The sequence below is a fragment of the Arachis stenosperma genome, chromosome 6 (assembly GCF_014773155.1).
Source record: "Arachis stenosperma cultivar V10309 chromosome 6, arast.V10309.gnm1.PFL2, whole genome shotgun sequence".
In the NCBI taxonomy this organism is placed as follows: domain Eukaryota; kingdom Viridiplantae; phylum Streptophyta; class Magnoliopsida; order Fabales; family Fabaceae; genus Arachis; species Arachis stenosperma.
The window spans coordinates 95,915,210-95,936,957 of NC_080382.1; the positions used below are offsets into that span (position 1 = coordinate 95,915,210).

General features: G+C 38.9%; 1 protein-coding gene and 1 non-coding gene across 2 annotated transcripts; one reads left to right on the forward strand and one right to left on the reverse strand.

Moving 5' to 3' along the window:
- Positions 1-4,847: 4,847 nt before the first annotated feature.
- LOC130934308 (uncharacterized) lies at positions 4,848-5,609 on the reverse strand. Its single transcript, XM_057863892.1, has one exon. It carries the CDS (start codon positions 5,607-5,609, stop codon positions 4,848-4,850), a length of 762 nt encoding a protein of 253 aa, XP_057719875.1.
- Positions 5,610-18,761: 13,152 nt separating this feature from the next.
- Positions 18,762-18,870, forward strand: LOC130937162 (small nucleolar RNA R71). The gene has a single exon (XR_009068392.1). It is a non-coding gene; the product is annotated as a small nucleolar RNA R71 (small nucleolar RNA).
- The last annotated feature ends 2,878 nt before the right edge of the window (positions 18,871-21,748 follow it).

Consider the following 21,748-nt stretch of genomic DNA (forward strand, 5'->3'; position numbering starts at 1 on the left):
CACCCAAAATTTGGCAAAAATAAGATTTTGAACAGAGAGTTGTGCGAGCGCGAGGCTGCGCTCGCGCCAGTAGCATAAACCGTGTCACGCGACCGCATGATTAAGGCGACCGCGTCGATTAACTTAAAGCGCAAGTCACGCGACCGCGTGCTCCACGCGTTCGCGTCGCTTGCGCCGCACAACTTAACCTTATTTGCCAAATATCTTATTTTGTCTTCCCCAATCCTAATTTTTCCTCCCTCCTTTCTTACTTACTTCTTCTTCCCTTCTTTCCCCTTCTTATTTCTCTTATCTTTCATTTTCTTTTACTTAATTGCATACTTTCATTCATTGCATTATTTTCATTGGTGTTGAAATTTTATTTGGGTCATTGTTTTTTCTTTATTTTTGTGGATTAGTTGACAATTATATATTACTTTTTAAAGGGTTGCTTGCATGTCCTAATTAATATTTTCAATAACATATTCACCATGCATGCTAAGTGTTTGTGAAAAAGCCTCTATGGCATTGTGCATTATTTTGAATTATTCTCTTCTATTCAATGCTTGCTTTCCACAAATTTCCGTTACTATTTTATTAATTAAATATAATTGTCAATACAAACGTTATTGTTAGTTTCTCATGACTAATAATACATCTAGGCTTTTGATGCTTGATCTATGCTACTCATGCCTTTGCCAGCATGCCAATAAACATCTTGCATTTACTTGCCTCACTTTATCATGCCCTGTTTCTATTGTTGTCCTAATTTCATGGAGTCGCGACCATGTGTTAATGACATTCTTCTTTATTTTGGCATGATTCTTACTAGTACTGCCCTCTCCCTTGCTCTATCCCTTTGACTTCATGTCCCTTTCTCTTCTCCCTTTTTCAGACTGGCCACCAGAACGGGTAAAGAGAAAGCTTCTACAACGAGCAACAGCTGAGGAACCACAACACCCACCGACCTGTACTTCTCAGCATGCACCGAGGACGGTGCAATATTTAAGTGTGGGGAGGTCGATACCGATCTCCACGGGTTAGTTAGTCCCTTCTCAACACCAATTTTTGTTTTTCATTGTTGCATTTGCATATCTGGTCGCATATTCTCTTGATTTTGTGCATATTTTACCACTTGGTTGAAGTAATATTTTCTTTTTCAAGAAACTTTTTATAGTATTTCACTAATTTAAATTAAAAACTTTTTGAAAAACTTGTATGAAAGAAATATTATTTTGGAACATGGTTTAAAGCTCGAACACACAAAACCAGTGAGATTTTGAGCCTATTTGATTGGTTGCATTTTATCAACCAATATTTTATTTTTGGTGTGTGTTTCTCTCTCTAAAATTGTGATCTTTATCTTGCTTAATTCTATATTTCCATTATTTGATGTATGCATGCACTTATATAATTGAGGCCTTGTTTCACTGAGCTTACATACCCTTATGGCCTTACCTTTTATTATCCTTTGCAAACCCATGTTGAGCCTATTTTACACCTTGTTCTTTACTTTAGCTCATCACTAACTCTAAGAGGAAAACAATAATGTCCCTAATTTGAATCCTTGATTAGCTTAGACTAGTGAAAATGCTCATGAATTAAGTGTAGGGAAAAGTGGGTTTGGAAACGTTTGGTTTGGGAATTGAGTATGTTAGACTTTGTGTGAAAAGATGAAAAATGTTAAGAACATGTTTATGCATTCAAAACCTTAATCATATGCATTGAGAAGAGTAAAAAAAAATAAATTGATAACTAACAGAAATCGCTACAAAAAAAAAAGTAATAAAAGGGGACAAAATGTCCCAGAGTAAGTGTTGGTACCAATGCATATGAGCTGCACTCAAAATTTGAAATGCATAAATATGTAGTAAACACAGTTAGTGGGAAGTTAGATCTTGTATTTTAATTAAATGAATTGTCTTGAGTTAGGTGGAAAGTTTATGTTAATTAAGGATTCAAAGTTTTAGTCCACTTGGCCAAATACAATCCTACCTTGACCCTAACCCCATTACAACCCTTAAAAGACCTCTTGATTTGTGTATTGGTGCATTAAATTTTTGTTGATTGTTAGATGAAGAGCAAGCTATAGAAAGCAAGATTAGTAGAGAATTGAGAGAATTGACCCTAGACACTTGAGAGTTAGAGTGGTATACACTACCAGTAAAGGTTCAGTGCTTAATTCTATGTTCCCTGATTTCATGAGCTATCTTCTTCTTGCAAGTTACTTGTATTGTACTTTGTGATTTGAATTAGTGAAATCCAGTTCATATTTATTCTTGAAGGATTTATTTACTTTTTCACCAAGTAGGTAGAATAATTTTAGCATGTAGTTGCATTCACATTCATGGGTTGCATTACATGAGTCTTGCCTTTCCCTACTCATTTATTTGGTCTCCTTGAGTTTAGCATGAGGACATGCTAATGTTTAAGTGTGGGGAGGTTGATAAACCACTATTTTATGATTTACAATGTGCTTAATTGTGTGGTTTTATCATGGTCTTTACCCACTTATTCATATAATTAGCATGCATTTATATTTCCTTCCTAAAATGTTTACATGATTGAAAACATGCTTCTTTGTTCTTAATTTAGCTAATCTTAATCCTCTCTTATTACCATTCGATACCTTGATCTGTGTGTTAAGTATTTCAGGCTTTATAGGGCATGAATGAGTGAGATATTGGGAAGGAAGCTTCCAAAAATGGAAGGAACACAAGAAGTAGAGGAGATGACCAGCGAGAAGTGACGCGTATGCGTCAGCGACGCGACCACGCGGAAGAAAGGAATCCGCAGTGACGCGGCCGCATGGCTCATGCGACCGCGCGGATTGGAAAAGCACAAGTGACGTGGAAGCGTGGACGACGCGAACGCGTGGTAGGGAAAAACGCGAATGACGCGTCCGCATGGATGACGTGATCGCGTGGCGTGCGCGATCTGCAGAATTACAAAAGTCGCTGGCAGAGATTCTGGGCTGCATTTCAACCCAGTTTTCGGCCCAGAAACACAGATTAAAGTTAGGGAACTTGCAGAGACTCATGATGCTTTTAGAATTCACTTTTCATGTTTTAGATGTAGTTTTTAGAGAGAGAGGTTCTCTCCTCTCTCTTAGGATTTAGGTAGAGTTTTTAGAAATTAGGATTTAGGACTTCTCTTAGTTTTAGGAGTGACTCTCGATCCCAGGTTCAATGTTCTTGGTATTTATTTATTTTCAATGTTCCATATTTGGATTGATTTTCTTATTTAATTATAATTTGAGGTATTTTCAGATCTATGATTTGTGTCTTTTATTTATATAAATAATTTGGATTTTTCTATTACCCTTTTGGCTTTGGTTGAGTAATTCGTGACTTTTGAGCTGTCAAATAAAGCAGTGGTTGAAATTGGGAGTTGCTAATTAATTTGAGTTCCAATAACTCTAGCCTTTCCAAAGGAAAGACTAGGACTTTAGGTATCAAATTAATTAGTCCACTTGAGCTTCCTTTGTTTAGTAAAGGTTAACTAAGTGGGATTAAAATCCAATTCTCATCACAATTGATAAGGATAGGACTTCCAGTTCTTATACCTTGCCAAGAGTTTATTTTACAGTTATTTATTTATTTTTATTGCTTTGAAAATATACCTGTGCCCATTGCCCAAATTCCAAAAATCCCAATTTTACCTTTTTCATAGCCAATAATAAGAACATACCTCCCTGCAATTCCTTGAGAAGACGACCCGAGGTTTAAATACTTCGATTATCAATTTATTTAGGGGTTTGTTACTTGTGACAACCAAAACTTTTGCACGAAGGGATTTCTGTTAGTTTAGAAGCTATATCTACAACGCAAATATTTTTATAAATTCTTTACTAGCAAAAATCCTAACGTCAAACGCCCAGCCTCTGCTCCTTGGCTAGCGTTCAATGCCAGCAAAGCTGCTCCATTTTGGGCGTTGAACGCCGAAGGCACTCCTTCCTTGGCATTCAACACCAGCTTTCTTACCTATATGGGGCTTTGAACGCCCCTCCTGCTTCCTTGTCTGGCGTTCAATGCCAGCAAGGGGTTTTCTCCAGGGTGTTCTGTTTCCATCTCGGAATGTCTCTGTCTCTGACTACTGGACATGATCACAAACTTAAAGAAACAACTATGAAAATAGACTAATATTACTTGAATAGAAATAAACTTAAAGAAAAACAGAAATACTCTAGTCATGGTTGGGTTGCCTCCCAACAAGTGCTTATTTAACGTCACTAGCTTGACAGTCAGCCCCTTTACGGGAATGGGTAGGGGCTCAGAATTTCACCCCTTACAGTGAACTTCCTTCATGTATTCTCATGGATGAGCTCCACATGTTCTGGAGACAGGATCTTGTTTATAATATGTGGAATGACTAGCTGTCTGTGAAGACAACTCTCATGCCAGGTGAGAGGCCTTCAGTCGGGATTTTCTTATCCCTCCAGCCTTTAGGTACCTTTTTCTTAGTGCCTTATTCTCTGTGCTTGATGATGGTTTCTCAACACCAAACTTAGATTTGGTATTTGAGGGCTCTGTAAAGCTCTGCACAAAGAGAGAGAGAGAGGGTTGGAACACTAAGTGTTGCACAGTTGTCTTGCCTTTAGGGAGGGAGTTAGGTTTAGGCATCTTGAACAAGATGTGATCTTCCCATAACTGCAGAATGAGCTTTTCCTTTGCCACATCAATTATGGTATTGGCTGTGGCTAGGAAAAGTCTTCCAAGGATGATGGATTCATCCTTGTCCTCTCCAGTATCTAAGATTATAAGATCTGCAGGGATGTAGAAGTTTTCAACCTTTACTAAGTCATCTTCTACCAGACCATATGCCTTTTTCAGTGACTTGTCTGCCATCTCTAATAAGATCCCTGTAGCTTACACCTCAAAAATTCCCAGCCTCTCCATTACAGAGAGATGCATGAGGTTTATGCTTGACCCTAGGTTGCATAAAGGCTTCTTAAAGGTAATTGTCCCTCTGGTGCAAGGGATTAGGAAGCGTCTGGGATCCGGCAGCTTTTGAGGTAGTTTCTGTTGAACCAAGGCATTGAGTTCCTTGGTGAGCATTGGAGGTTCGTCCTCCAATGTCTCTGTTCCAAATAATTTGGCATTTAGCTTTACCAAAATTCCTAAGTACCGAGCGACTTGCTCTTCCGTAGTTTTCTCTTCCTCATCAGAGGAGGAGTATTCTTCAGAGTCTATAATCTGCAACAAGGCATTCAAGGGAACCTCTATGATCTCCTCATGAGTTCTAGTTTCTTTTAGTTCTTCAACAAGGAGGTCCTTAGTGGGCGTTGAACGCCCATCCTCTCCTATTGTGGCGTTTAATGCTAGAACTTGCTCCTCTTTGGGCGTTGAACACCCAGCTATTCCATCACAGGCATTCAACGCCAGAAGTTCCTCTTCAGTTTTGGCCTTAGCTCCTATACTGAGGGCCTTGCACTTTTCTCTTGGGTTTACTTCAGTGTTACTTGGAAGAGTGTTAGAAGGGATCTCTGGGATCCTCTTACTTAGCCGACCAATTTGGACCTCCAGATTCCTAATGGAGGATCTTGTTTCAATAATGAAACTGTGAGTGGTCTTAGAGAGATTGGAGATTATAGTGGCTAATTTAGAGAGGCTCTGCTTAGAAATTTCCATCTGTTGCTGAAAACGTAGGAATGGTCTGTTATTGAACCTATTTTGGGTTCTTCTACCTTGATTGTTGTTGAAGCCTTACTGAGGCTTCTGTTGATCCCTCCATGAAAGGTTGGAATGATTCCTCCATGATGGGTTGTAGGTGTTTCCATAAGGCACATTATTGGGATTCCCTAAGAAATTTCCCATATAGTTAACCCCCTCCATCATGGGTTGATCTAGATAATAGGCATCTTCTTCATAGGAGGCTTCTTGAGTTCTGCCAGCTGTAGCTTGCAATCCAGTCAGATGCTGAGAGATCATTGATGCAGCAGAAATTGGTGAATTAAAAATTATTAAAATGTGTACGTTGCAAGTATAGTTCTTAACTCACCAGAAATCCACTTATCAATTTAGAAAGGTGTCACAGAAATTTAAATTTTAAAATACTGCGAGTAAGAATCCCAGGTCGTCTCCCAACGAGTTGCAGAAAAGTTGGGATGCTATGCCCATTCACAAGTTGCAATCCACTTAATAAAAAGGCATTGGTGTTAGTGACTAGAGGGCAAGCCAACAATAACCCAATTACAATTTTTCTTTAAAGTCTTCCAACTCAATTAGTTCCTTTCAATCAACTCCCCATCAAGTTAGGGAACTACTCGCTCATTGTGAATGTAAAATTCATGACATATGAAAAGGAATTAAAGAAAGACATTGTAAATAAAAATAAAAATAATCAAATAAAAATAAAAGTAATCCTTGTATTAAATAAATCCTAATAATATTCCAATGGTAAAATTAACAAAGCAAAGGACATGGAAGAGTAAAGCCAAGTAAAGAAAACGAACTAGAATGACGAAGTCTTGATGAGGTAATAACTCTTCTCAGTATCCCAATGTAAAAAGTGAGAGAAAAATAAAATCCCAAAAACTATCAATCTGTAGAGAGAAAAACCTAGAGGAGGAGTAAAAACTAGATCTGAAACTAAAAACTGTGTAGAATGAATGTTGTCTCTGGTTTCTGCATGTTCTCTGGCTCTAGTCTACTGTTCTGGGCCGAGAACTGGGTCAAAATAGGGCCCAAAATCGCTCCCAACGAAATCTGCAGATTCTACAGATCGCGCACGTCACGCGATCGCGTCATCCATGCGAACACGTCATTCGCGTTTTTCCCTTCCACGCGTTCACGTCGTCCACTCCTCCGCGTCACTTGTGTTTTTCCATTCCACGCGGTCGCGTGAGCCATGCGGCCGCGTCAGTGCGATTTTTCCTCTTTCGCGCGAACGCATGAGCCATGTGGCTGCGTCACTTCTCGCTGATTACCTCCTCAATTTCTTGTGTTCCTTCCATTTTTGCTAGCTTCCTTTCTAATCTCCAACTCATCCATGTCCTATAAAGCCTGAAACACTTAACACACAGATCACGGCATCGAATGGGATAAAGAAGAACTAAAATGCATAATTAAAAAGTCTCTAAGAAGCAGTTTTCAATCATGTAATAATTTCAGGAAGGAAATATAAATGCATGCTAAATTAATGAATAAGTGGGTAAGGATCATGATAAAATCACACAATTAAACACAATATAAACCATAAAATAGTGGTTTATCAACCTCCCCACACTTAAACATTAGCATGTCCTCATGCTTAATTGAAGGAGATAAGATAAATAAGTATGAACATGTAGAAACTCATGTAATGCAATGCAACCTATATATATATGAATGCAACTATATGATTCTTGCCCACTTGATCAAAAGTAAATAAGCTCTTCAAAACAATTACAAATCAAATTCCACTAATTCTATCATTATACAGCAAGATAGATAAAAGTGCAAGAAGATAGCTCATGAAGGTGGGGAACATGGAAATTCAAGCATTGAACCCTCACTGATGATGTATGTATGCTCTAATCTCTCTAGTGTATAGGGTAATCACTCTATCCTTCTCTAATCATGCTCTCTAACTTTTGTTTTCTCCTAACCAATCAACAACAGTTAATATGCCAATGCAGACATCATGAGGTCTTTTCAAGGTTTTAATGGGGCCAAGGTAAGGGTAGGGATACATATATGGTTAAGTAAGCTTATAAATTGAATCTTTAATTAACCCAGCTTTAACCTAACCTATATATTTTATATAACTTTAGAATTTATACCTAGCTACCCAGAATTTCCTTTTACATTCCACACTTATGTATCAATTTTATCATATGTGCATTGATCTTTGAATTTTTTTATTCAGCTTTGGGGTGATTTTGTCCCCTTATTTATTTATTGATTTTTTTATTTTTTTTATTTTTTTATTTTTTATAAAAATAAACATAGCTTATCAATGCACATAGATTTTTAATTCTTATAGCTTCACATGAGTAGGTATCCAAATTCCCATTGTATTATCATGACATATTCCCTTAATAACTTTTGTTCCCACAAATTTCCATACTTAACTAGCATACACAATTCTATCTTAAGCTAACCAAAGATTCAATTTGGGATATACAATTATTTTTTCGCTTAAGGCTAGTAATGTGGTAAAATATAGAATAAATGGGATTTTAAGGCTCAAAGTGGTTAACAAAGGTAATTAAAAAGGGTAGGCTTAATTTGGATAAGTGAGTTTAAACAAATAATGGCCTCAATCACATGCAAGCATATAAACATAATAACTATTGGACATATAGGATGAAACAAAATTTAGATTACAATCATAGAGAAGTAAACACACAAGAATAAAATAATTATGGTTAAATAATGTAACTATGCATAAAGGCTCAAAGTTTCACAGGTTGTGTGTTCTTTAGCTCAAAAAATCATGTTCCAAATACAGCTTCAAGCAAATTTATCAAAAAAATTTTGATTAAAATTAGTGAAATTTTGTTCCAAAAATATCTTTTTAGAAGAAACTTATTGTCTTTTCAATCAAGTAGAACATGCATGCAACTAACCTATTCTAAAAAAAAAAAGAAAAATCTAACTAAAATATCCTAATTTATTGGTGCTAGGGAAGAGAATTTACCTTCGGAAGTCAGGTACTGACCGACCTCCCCACACTTAAGGCTTTGCACCGTCCTCGATGCCATCTGTCAAGAACAATGGTGGGCTGGTGGCAGTGTCTCCACAGTCGGGGCCGTCATGGCTCCCTGTGCTGGTGAAGGAAGTGGAGTCCAGGGTGTCTGAGTCTCTGCAGTCTCCTCTAAGCAGCTCCCTGAGGTGTTTGAATCGGCGTTGATTGCGGCGCTCTCGGAGCTTTGCTTTCTTTTCATGTTGGTCCAATCGCTTCGGTATCTGATGCAGCAGTTGACTAGTAGATGGTGGAGGAGCTGCAGCATCCTCTGTAGACTGACTGGTAGTGGCAAGTTGTGGCCTAAGATATCTCCCATTAGGGACATACTGATCATCCCGTGGAAGAATGGCTTTGGTGTCTCCAGCTCTGTATGATACTCCGACTGCTGAGATAAGATCAGAGACCAATGCGGGGAAAGGTAGGTTGCCCGCGATCTGTACATGTTCCATAGCATTCCGGATATGTCGCGGTAAATTGAGAGGCTGGTCTGTGAGGATGCACCATAGTAGAACGGCCATGTATGCGGTGAAGGAGGACTCATGAGTACTCGGAAAGACGTAATTGGACATAATCTGTGCCCATAAGTGAGCCTCTAAGGTAAGTGCGGAAGCCGAGATTCCCTTAGGACGGGAACGATGGTATCCAAAGATCCATTTGCTGCCAGGGCGAGCAATAACTCTGAGAACAGCGTCCCAGTCAAAAGTGTATGCCTGGCGCTTGATTGCGGCTTTCTGAAAAGCGTCCAATCCTTCTGGAGTAGGTGGGAGATCTAAGGCTTGCTGTATGGCTTCTTCTGTAATGGGGACTTGCTTCTGGCGTAAATAGACGGACTGCAGAGTCGGCATGTGGAAGTTGGAGTAGAACTCAACAACCCAAGAAAGATTAACCTGTCGTGGCTGTCTCTGTAAAAATCCCCAATGTCTCTGTGCAATTTGTGGCTCAACAAATTCAGCGATACAAGGCGGAAGGATAAGAAGGTGTTCATTGTTGTAATTTCGAGCTGCCAGGATGGGGAACATCTGCTCACAATAGCGATTTGGGAATCGTGCAGTGTCCTTGGCTGGGAAGGCTCGCTCCTTTTCATCAACCTTGATAATCCTTTTAATTCTTTTTATTGAGGGCTTGACTGCAGTTGAAGAAGGTTCTACCACTAATGCTCTCTTCGTACCTTTCCTTGCTATGGGTTTAGGGGTAGCTTTCTCTTTGCCTTTCTTGGTGGCCATTCTAAAAAAAGGGAGAAAAAGTAAGTTAGATCCAAAGAATTAAAGCAAGGAAGGAGATGGGGTGAATAATAAACAGTGCACAGTAAAGATGAATGAAATGAACACATGGTCATGACAACATGTGAAAAGATCATTAAAGGAAATAGAACAAGTGCACCAAAGGGTAAGTAGATGCAAGATGATTATTGGCATGCCGGCAAGGGCATGAGTAGCATAGATCAAGCATCATTTTGTAACAAACTAACATGTTTGTATTGGCGATTAAATTGAATTAATAAAATAGTAAAGGAAATTTGTGAAAAACATGCATTGAGTAGTAGAATAGGATAATGTAGAAAAGTGCATGATGCCATATGGGATTTTTCACAAACACATAGCATGCATGGTAAAGAAGTCATAGAAAGTATTAAAGTAAACATGCAAGCAATCCTTTTATGAAAATAAGATATAATTGCCAAAAAATTTGCAATAATCCACAAGCAAATGATGAGGAATGATGACTCAAATAAATTTCTAGCACCATGTAAAAAGGAAAGAAGAAGAAAGAAAATATGGATAATGAAAAGAAAAAGAAAAGAAAAGAAAATAACATATAAAATAAGAAGAATAATAGAAAAGGAAGAAGGGAAGAAGAAAATAAAACCTTGTTAATGGAGGTGAGAGAGAGAGAGAGTGAAAGGTGAGATAGAAGGAAGAAGGGAGAAGGAAGAAATAAGGAGGGAAAAGAAAAATTAGGATTTGGAGGAGAGAAAGATAAGATATTTTGGCAGTTTTGGTGGAGCTGTGCGGCGCAAGCGACGCGGCCGCATGGGGCATGCGTTCGCGTGATTGCGGTTTAGTTCAGTTGACGCGGTCGCGTCGGCCACGCGATCACGTGACACATATTGTGCTTCTGGCGCGAGGGCAGCCTCGTGCCTGCACAACTCTCTGTTCAAATTGATATATTTTCCAAAATTGGGGTGATGCAATCGCGTGGGGCATGCGATCGCGTGAGTGGACTTCAGAAGGGATGACGCGGACACGTCAGCGATGCGGTCGCGTGATAGGGATGGTGCGTCCATCACCAATCCAGCACCGCTCTCGCACAATATTGCGTTGTGCACCCCTTTTACGTCGAAAATCAGGGCACGCGGTCGCGTGGGAGGCCAGGAATCCCATGTGACGCGGATACGTCAGCGACGCGGTCGCGTGGGACAATTTGTGCCATTGGCACGCCTCCAGCCACGCACCAGCGAAACTCTCTGTTCGTTTTTATTTTCTCGCCTCTTCTTGCGACGCGGACGCATCGCTGATGCGGTCGCGTCGCGCGGCTTTTTTTTTATAAAAATATGCGAATGCAGATGCATGAAGGTACTGATAAAGAGAAGAGTTATTGACTAGGAAAAACTAAAGATAGGAAGAAAAGAACGATCATACCATGGTGGGTTGTCTCCCACCTAGCACTTTGCTTTAACGTCCGTAAGTTGGACGCTCCACTAGCTCAAACTTCTGCTATGTGGGGATCTTCCAAAAGGAAGATCTCAAGCTCTTTGTTTTTCTGCATCTTCTCGTAATGGTACAGCTTCAGACGTTGTCCATTAACTTTGATAAGTTCAGAGTTTGAAGGGTGGCTTAGGTGATAAACTCCATATGGTTCGGCCTTCTCTACTGTGTATGGACTTTCCCATCTTGATCTCAACTTGCCTGGCATGAGCCTTAGTCGAGATTTGTAAAGGAGGCCTAAATTCCTAGGTTGGAACTCTTTTCTCTTGATGTGCTGATCATGTACAGCCTTCATCTTCTCCTTGTATATTCTTGAGTTCTCATAAGCTTCTAGGCGAAGGCTCTCTAGTTCTTGCAGTTGCAACTTCCTTTCAGCTCCAGCTTGCTCAATTCCCATGTTGCACTCCTTGACTGCCCAAAAGGCTCTGTGCTCTACTTCAACTGGGAGATGACAAGCTTTTCCATAAACTAAGCGGAAAGGGCTCATCCCAATGGGTGTTTTATATGCTGTCCTGTATGCCCATAGTGCATCTTGTAGCCTGGTGCTCCAGTCTTTTCTATGAGGTTTGACTATCTTCTGCAAGATACACTTTATCTCTCTGTTTGACACCTCGGCTTGCCCATTGGTTTGAGGATGGTATGCTGTTGCAACCTTATGAATTATCCCATGCTTCTTCGTTAATCTTGTGAGTCTCCTGTTACAGAAATGGGTGCCTTGATCGCTCACGATTGCTCGTAGTGATCCAAAGCGGCAAATAATATAGTTTCTCACAAAGGAAACAACAGTGTTAGCATCATCAGTGTGGGTAGGAATTGCTTCCACCCATTTGGAAACGTAATCCACAGCTAACAATATATAAAAATGACCATTAGAATTTGGGAACGGACCCATGAAGTCAATGCCCCAAACATCAAAAATTTCACAAAAAAGCATAATTTGTTGAGGCATCTCATCCCTCCTGGATATATTACCAAATTTTTGGCATGGGGAACAAAATTTACAAAACTCAGCAGCGTCTCTAAAAAGAGTAGGCCACCAGAATCCACAGTCTAAGATCTTTCTAGCTGTTCTTTGAGGGCCAAAATGTCCTCCACTCTCAGATGAGTGACAGGCCTCTAAAATGGACTGGAATTCTGATTGAGGCACACAATGTCTAATTACCTGATCAGCGCCACATCTCCACAAATATGGGTCATCCCATATATAATATTTAGACTCGCTTTTAAGCTTGTCCCTTTGATGCTTAGAAAAGTGTGGAGGAAATGTGCGGCTAACTAGATAATTAGCTACAGGTGCGTACCAAGGGGCTACTTCAGATACTGCTTACAGGTTATCCAATAGGAAATTATCATCTATAGGAGCAGAATCATCCTTAATGTGCTCAAGGCGACTCAAGTGGTCTGCCACTAGATTCTGATTACCACTCCTGTCCTTTATTTCTAAATCAAATTCTTGTAAAAGTAGTATCCAACGTATGAGCCTTGGTTTGGACTCCTTTTTAGCTAATAGATACATTAAAGCTGCATGGTCCGAATACACTACTACTCTAGTACCAAGTAAATAAGCTCGGAATTTATCCAGAGCAAAAACAATAGCAAGAAGCTCCTTCTCAGTAGTAGTATAATTGGACTGGGCAGCGTCTAAAATCTTAGACGCATAAGCAATAACAAAAGGATCCTTACCTTCACGCTGAGCCAGCGCTGCCCCTACTGCATGGTTGGAAGCATCGCATATGATTTCAAACGGCTGGCTCCAGTCTGGTCCTCTCACAATTAGAGCTTGAGTTAGGTTGGTCTTCAGCTTATCAAACTCTTGCTTACAATCCTCACTGAACTCGAACTCAATATCCTTCTACAGTAATCTGGATAAGGGAAGTGCTACCTTATTGAATTCCTTAATAAATCTCCTGTAAAAACCTGCATGTCCAAGAAACGAACGGACTTCCCTCACAGAGGAGGGGTAAGGTAAACTAGAAATAACATTCACATTTGTTGGGTCTACAGAAATACCAGTATTAGATACAACATGTCCTAGTACAATCCCTTGTTTAACCATAAAATGACATTTTTCAAAATTTAATACAAGGTTTGTATTGACACATCTATCCAATACTCTAGAAAATCCATCTAAGAAAAGGCTAAAAGAATCACCATAAACGCTAAAATCATCCATGAAAACCTCTATACAGTCGTCAATAAGATCAGAGAAAAGACTCATCATGCACCTCTAGAAAGTAACTGGTGCATTGCACAAGCCAAAGGGCATTCTCTTGTAAGCATAAGTCCCAAAAGGACATGTAAAAGTAGTCTTTTCCTGATCCTCAGGAGCTATATGAATCTGGAAATAACCTGTGTAACCATCTAAAAAGCAATAATGTGATTTACCTGACAGGCAATCCAGCATTTGATCAATGAATGGGAGTAGGTAGTGATCCTTACGGGTGGCTTGGTTGAGATGCCTGTAATCAATGCAGACTCTCCAAGCGTTCTGTACTCTGGTTGCTATGAGCTCTCCATGCTCATTCTTCACTGTAGTGACTCCAGACTTCTTGGGCACCACTTGTACTGGGCTAACCCATTCACTATCTGAAATGGGATAAATGATACCTGCTTCCAATAGTCTGGTCACTTCCTTTTTGACAACTTCCAAAATAGTGGGATTCAGTCTTCTTTGGGGTTGGCGGACAGGTCTTGCTCTTTCCTCTAAAAATATTCTGTGCTCACATACTTGAGGGTTAATGCCTACTATGTCTGCCAAACTCCATCTAATTACTTTCTTGTGCTTTCTCATCACATTAAGTAACTACTCTTCCTGTTCAGGAGTGAGGTCCTGTGCAATAATAACTAGAAACTTCTGCTCATCTTCAAGATAAGCGTATTTGAGATGTGGAGGGAGAGGTTTCAACTCTATCTTCTGGTCATGGGCAGGCTTTGGATTGTCTGGAGTTTGTGAAAATGCCAAAGTATCCTTATTGTCATTTAATAGAGTCCCCACACTTGGACTTTGTTCTGTGTACTTTTCTTCCAGCTCTTCCTGGTGAATTTCAGCTACAGTTTCATCTATGATATCACACTGGAAGATAGAATGATCTTCTGAATGGTTGTTTGGACTCCATTCAAATTGAAGATTACTATTCGGCCATCTATTTCAAAAGAATATGTTCCTGAAAAAGCATCTAATTTGAATCTTGATGTCTTCAGGAATGGTCTGCCAAGTAGGATTGATGATGGCTTATCTGAGTCATTATTGGGCATCTCCAAGATATAGAAATCAGTGGGAAATGTGAGCCCTTTAATGTTCACCAAAACATCTTCAGCAACTTCAGCTACTGTAATAATGCTTTTATCTGCCAACACAAAACGAGCTGCCGACCTTTTTAAGGGAGGGAGCCTTTTAAAACATCATATACAGATAAAGGCATTATACTAACACATGCTCCCAAATCACACATGCAATCATAAATTACTACACCTCCAATAGTACAACTAACTATACAAGGACCTGGGTCACTACATTTTTCAGGTAAATTTCCCATTAAAGCAGATATAGAACTTCCTAAAGGAATAGTTTCTAATTCATTAATTTTGTCTTTATGTATGCACAAATCTTTTAGAAACTTTGCATATTTAGGTACCTGTTGAATGACATCAAAAAGGGGAACAGTTACCTCAACCTTTTTGAAGATTTCTACCATTTTGGGGTTAGGTTCCAACTGCTTCCTGGGCTTCCTTGCGAGTTGTGGAAATGGAATGGGAGTGGTGTTTTCTGCAGTGTCTACGCCTTTTGGTGCTTCCTCCTGTGGTTGAGCTTCTTCTCTCTCAGTTATGTCCTGTATGTCCTCTTCCTCTTCAACATCTTCTACTTCTACTACCTCTTCAGCTGAGGCGTGTTTTGGTGGGCTTGGCTCCTCCTGATTTCTCTCCTGTAGTGTGGTTCCAGACCTTAGGGTGATGGCATTAATACCACCCTTTGGGTTGGGTAATGGTTGAGAGGGGAGTCCACCAGAGCTTGAGGACTGGTTGTTGGAGTTGTTCATTGATCCAATCTGTGAGACAAGAGTTTGTAAAGTAGAAGTCAAAACATTCATAGTTGCTTTAATACTATTCTCCATAGCCTAATGTCTCTGATCAATGGCTTGTAGTAATTCATCATTAGGAGATGAAGAGATGCCAGTGGTCTGAAAAGTTTGCTGAGAGGCTTGAGGTTGTCTTAAATGAGGTGCTTTGTAGGATTGAGTCTGATTCTGCTGCCTGAAATTGTTGTTGTTATTCTACCTCTGATTTCCATTGTTATCTCTGCCTCCTCTGTTAGAATTGTCCGTCCAACCCAGGTTAGAATTGTCTCTCCAACCTTGGTTAGAGTTATCCTGCCATCCTTGGTTATAGTTGCCACCTTGATTGTACCCTTGATTGGGGCGGTCATGAAAGTTGTGAGTGGCTACTACAGTGTTGTCTTCTGGTTGGAGCTGCGGACACTCATCAGTATAGTGACTGTAATCTGCACAGATTCCACACACTCTTTGTGGAACTAACTGCTGGCTGTGCTGTGGTGGGGAAGGCTGAACTTTCTGAGGTTGTTGTTGATTCAGTTGCATCTGCTTCAGCAAGTTAGTCATTTCACATAGACTCTAGGCTATAGCAGTAGTCTCTGTATTAGTGGATACCTCCGCAATAGCTCTTGACCGACTTTGTCTCTGCCTATGATTCCTAGTAGAGTCAGCTAAGTCTCTGATCAATTGCCATGCTTCGTCTGTAGTCTTGTACTTTTTCATAGAACCATTGCAAGCACTTCCAGTGTGGTCCTATCTTCAGATCTCAAACCTTGTGTAAAGTAACTGAGCAAAACTATCTTGTCAATCATATGATGGGGACATGCATCTCGAAGTGTATTGAAGCGTTCCAAGTATTCATAGAGGGTCTCAGATTCATCCTGAACGATCATAGACATGTCCTTCCTTAGCTTATCAGCAACTTCAGCTGGAAAGAATTTATCCAGAAATTCTCTCCTAAGTGTATCCCAGTTGGAAACAGTTTCTCTGGGCTGAGTGTAGTACCATTCTCTTGCCTTTCCCTCCAGAGAAAAAAGGAAGGCTTTTAATAGAATAGAGATTTCATCAGCGCCATCACGCTTAACAGTAGAACAAGCAGTCTGAAAATCCCTAAGATGCTTGATAGGCTCTTGAGCAGGTAAGCCATGAAATTTGGGCATCAAGTTGAGTAGTGAAGATTTTATTTCAAAATCTACAGCTACTGCTGGGTGGTGTGCCTGGAATGATTGGAGCGTAAAATCAGGGGCTCCTTCCTCCTAGATGGTGACTCTTCTGGGCACTGCCATGTCACCTGCACGTAAATGAACTGGATCAGTAGAAAGGAGGTTTGTTTCTTCCTTAAATGACGGTTCAGGTTCGTCCTCAAAGAGGAGTCGCCTACGCCTAGCTCGCCTTATATGTGAAAGAGTTCTTTCAATTTCAGGGTCAAACGCTGGCAAGCTTGGATCAGGAAGCGAACGCGTCATTTAACGAAAGAAACGTACAGTTCATAGTGATAGAATGAAAAGAAAAAGAATTGCAATAAAAATAAATACCAATCAATAAATTAACACACTGTTGCAACTCCCCAACAATGGCGCCAAAATTAGATGCGGCAGAAATTGGTGAATTAAAAATTATTAAAATGTGTACGTTGCAAGTATAGTTCTTAACTCACCAGAAATCTACTTATCAATTTAGAAAGGTGTCACAGAAATTTAAATTTTAAAATACTGGGAGTATGAATCCCAGGTCGTCTCCCAACGAGTTGCAGAAAAGTGTGCTATTTTATTAATCAGATGTTTTCAAAAAGGTTTGAGTTGAGTAAACAGGAAATAAAATTAGAGAATTTGAATAATGTAAATAAAAGCCTTGATTGGGAGTTGATTAGTTGGAAGTTCCGCTATTGTTGGATTACTCTCTAGATTAATTGATAATTAAAGGTTATCCTGTTTAGTTATCTCTTACTAGGTAAGGCAAAGTTAAACAAGTTGGGATGCTATGCCCATTCACAAGTTGCAATCCACTTAATAAAAAGGGATTGGTGTTAGTGACTAGAGGGCAAGCCAACAATAACCCAATTACAATTTTTCTTTCAAGTCTTCCAACTCAGTTGGTTCCTTTCAATCAACTCCCCATCAAGTTAGGGAACTACTCGCTCATTGTGAATGTAAAATTCATGACATATGAAAAGGAATTAAAGAAAGACATTGTAAAGAAAAATCAAAATAATCAAATAAAAATAAAAGTAATCCTTGTATTAAATAAATCCTAATAATATTCCAATGGTAAAATTAACAAAGCAAAGGACATGGAAGAGTAAAGCCAAGTAAAGAAAACGAACTAGAATGACGAAGTCTTGATGAGGTAATAACTCTTCTCAGTATCCCAATGCAAAAAGTGAGAGAAAAATAAAATCCCAAAAACTATCAATCTGTAGAGAGAAAAACCTAGAGGAGGAGTAAAAACTAGATCTGAAACAAAAAACTGTGTAGAATGAATGTTGTCTCTGGTTTCTGCATGTTCTCTGGCTCTAGTCTACTATTCTGGGCTGAGAACTGGGTCAAAATAGGGCCCAAAATCGCTTCCAACGAAATCTGTAGATTCTGCAGATCGTGCACGTCATGCGATCGCGTCTTCCATGCGGACGCGTCATTCGCGTTTTTCCCTTCCAAGCGTTCGCGTCGTCCACGCCTCCGCGTCACTTGTGCTTTTCCATTCCACGCGGTCGCGTGAGCCATGCGGCCGCATCACTGCAATTTTTCCTCTTTCGCACGAACGCGTGAGCCATGTGGCCGCGTCACTTCTCGCTGATTACCTCCTCAATTTCTTGTTTTCCTTCTATTTTTGCTAGCTTCCTTTCTAATCTCCAACTCATCCATGCCCTATAAAGCCTGAAACACTTAACACACAGATCACGGCATCGAATGGGATAAAGGAGAACTAAAATGCATAATTAAAAAGTCTCTAGGAAGCAGTTTTCAATCATGTAATAATTTCAGGAAGGAAATATAAATGCATGCTAAATTAATGAATAAGTTGGTAAGGATCATGATAAAATCACACAATTAAACACAATATAAACCATAAAATAGTGGTTTATCAATCATGTTGACCTGTTGGGTCAGAATGTTGTTCTTAGCTAATATGGCATCCAGAGTGTCAACCTTCGGAACTCCCTTCTTCTCAGCTACCCCATTGTTCACAGGGTTCCTCTCAGAAGTTTACATGAATTGGTTGTTTACAACCATGTCAATGAGTTCCTATGCCTCTTTAGGCGTTTTCTTCAAGTGGAGTGACCCACCAGCAGAGTGGTCCAATGCCATTTTGGACATCTCAGAAAGACCATCATAGAAGATATCTAGCATGATCCAATCCGAAATCATGTTAGGAGGGCACCTTCTGATCAGTTGCTTGTACCTCTCCCACGCTTCATAGAGGGATTCACCCTCTTTCTGTCTGAAGTTCTGAACTTCTAGCCTAAGCTTGCTAAGCTTTTTAGGTGGAAAGAACTTGGTCAAAAATGCATTGAGCACCTTCTTCCAAGAATCTAGGCGTTCCTTAGGCTAAGAATCCAGCCATAACCTAGCTCTGTCCCTTACAGCAAAAGGAAAAAACATAAGCTTGTAAATCTCTAGATCCATTCCATTAGTCTTAATAGTATCACAGATCTGCATGAAATTAGAGATGAATATATTGGGATCTACCTGTAGAAGTCCATGAAACTGGCAGTTTTGTTGAACTAGAGTGACCAGTTGAAGCTTCAGCTCAAAGTTATTTGCACCAATGGCAGGTATAGAGATGTTCCGTCCATAGAAGTCAGAAGTGGGTGCAGTAAAGTCACCTAGAACCTTTCTTGTGTCGCCTCTGTCATTGGGATTATCTGCCATGTCTGTGTTCTCAGCTTCTTGTTCAAAAATATATGTGAGGTCTCTTCCGGAGTGTTGTGCTCTAGCTTGTTGTAGTCGCCTCCTTAGAGTCCTTTCAGGTTCAGGGTCAAGATCAAAGAGGGGTTCTTTATCCTTATTCCTGCTCATAAACAAAAAGAAAGAATGCAAGAAGAGAAGAAGAAAGGATTCTCTATGTTAGAGTATAGAGGTCCTTTGTTAGAGAGATAGGTCAAGAGAAAAAGAAAAGATGTCTTTTAATAAGGATATTTTTCAAAAATCAATAGAGAGAAAAGGGGAGATATTTTCGAAAATAGAGAGGGAAAGAGAGAAGAAATTTTCAAAAAGAAGAAATAGAGAGTAGTTAGGAGGTTTTGAAAAAGAAGAAAGAGAAAGGAGAATAAAAAATAAAACAAGTAACTAATTAACTAACAAAAATTGAAAATAAAATATTTGATTTTGGAATTCAATTTTTAAAGAAAGTAGAGAATTAAAATTTAAAAGTTTTTGATTTAAAAAGGAAATAAGATAAGTAAGTTTTGAAATTAAAAAAAGAAAGATAAGATAAAGATTTAAAAAGATAAGAATTTGAAATTTAAACTTTTGAAGGTTTAAAGTAAAATGATATGATAAAGATTTGAAAAAAATTTTGAAATTTGAAAAGATTTGGTTTTGAAATTCGATATTAAAATAAGATAAAATAAGATATTTGAAATTTAAAGAAAGATAAACAAAAGATAAGATAAAGATTTGAAAATATAAGATTTGACATTAAAATTTAAACTTCACTAACAAGAAAGACACCAAACTTAAAAATTTTCAAATCAAGATAAGAAAAAATAACAAGATTTTCGAAAATTTAAACAAAGATAAAAGAAATATTTTTTTAGATTTTCGAATTTTAAAGAAAAAGAAAATCAGCTAAGAGACACCAAACTTAAAAATTTAAGATCAAACGACACTAATTTTCAAAAATTAAAGGAAAAACAACTAAAGGACACCAAACTTAAAATTTTTAAAATCAAACACGAAAAATTACCAAGAACAATTCGAATATCAAGAAGGGAAAATAAGAACACTTCCAAAAATTTAAAGAAAAAGATGAACAGACTGGACACCAAACTTAAAAAGTGACAGAAGACTCAAACAAAAGACAAAGATTACTAAAGAAAACAAAAGATTTTGAAAAATATTTGAAAAAGAAAACAAAAAACATAAACAAAAAAGCAATTAAACCATAAAGATGACCTAATCTAAGCAACAAGATAGTCCGGTAGTTTGTCAATCTCGAACAATCCCCCGCAACGGCGCCAAAAACTTGGTGTACGAAATTGAACTCCGCAAGTTTCGAACAGATGAACCGGCAAGTGCACTGGGTTGTCCAAGTAATACCTCAGGTGAGTGAGGGTCGAATCCCACAAAGATTATCGGATTGGGCAAGCAATGGCTATCTTGTAGATCTTAGTCAGGCGATTAGAAAAGATGGTTGTTTGTTTGAAAGCATAAATAAAATAGTAAAGAACGAAATAACAGGTTAGTGCGAAAACAGTGATAGAGATTCAGTTAAGGCTTTGGAGATGCGTATTCTTTCCGGATTAACTTTTCTTACTGTCTACTTCAATAACGAATGATTCATTCAATGACAGTCGTAAGTGATTAACTTTTGACCTCTCATCAAGTTAATCTCTTCTAAACCATAGCAGTCCACCATATCTGAGCAACTCATGTCCTCTCATCAAGTTAACTCATGGCTTTCCACTATAGCCGAAGGTAAAGCCCTAAGAAATCCACTCCCCTATGTGATCCTACTCAAAATGCCATAGATAAGGTCGGATCTTCTGGATCAGGGAATGCTACTTCTCTAACTCTAGCCTTAACGCCACAAAGACCTCAGTAACCCACGGTCAATGAGAGTTTATATCACATATCCAAAGATGCCTAGGAATGCTTTTGGAATCCTCAATGCAATCTCTAGCTTTAGCTTAATGCTATCCGGGTCAGGACTCGCACGGAACCCAAGCAGAACAAGGATAAATGTCATGGTTCATCTTCAATTCATGAGATGAAGAACGAGAATGCATAAGAGAATAGAATCAGGCATATTGAAATAGAAACAGTAATATTATTAATCCATGAGAATCAACAGAGCTCCTAACCCTAACTTAGGAGGTTCAATTGTTCATAGCTTACAGAAAGTAATAGTAAAATGTACAAAGGGGGCAAAGATCCCTAACAGCGATGATCTTTGTTCTATATATAATAACCTAATAACTAAGAAGTACAAAAGTATGATAGACTAGGCTAAAGGTGCGAAAGTCCACTCTTGGGCCCAGTTTGGTTGAGTACTTGGGCTGAGCTTTGGCGTCCAACTTGAGGGATGGGTGATAAACCACTATTTTATGGTTTATCTTGTTCTAAATTGAGTGGTCTTTATCAATTCTTTGCATACTTATTCATACAATTTCCATGGTTTTATAAA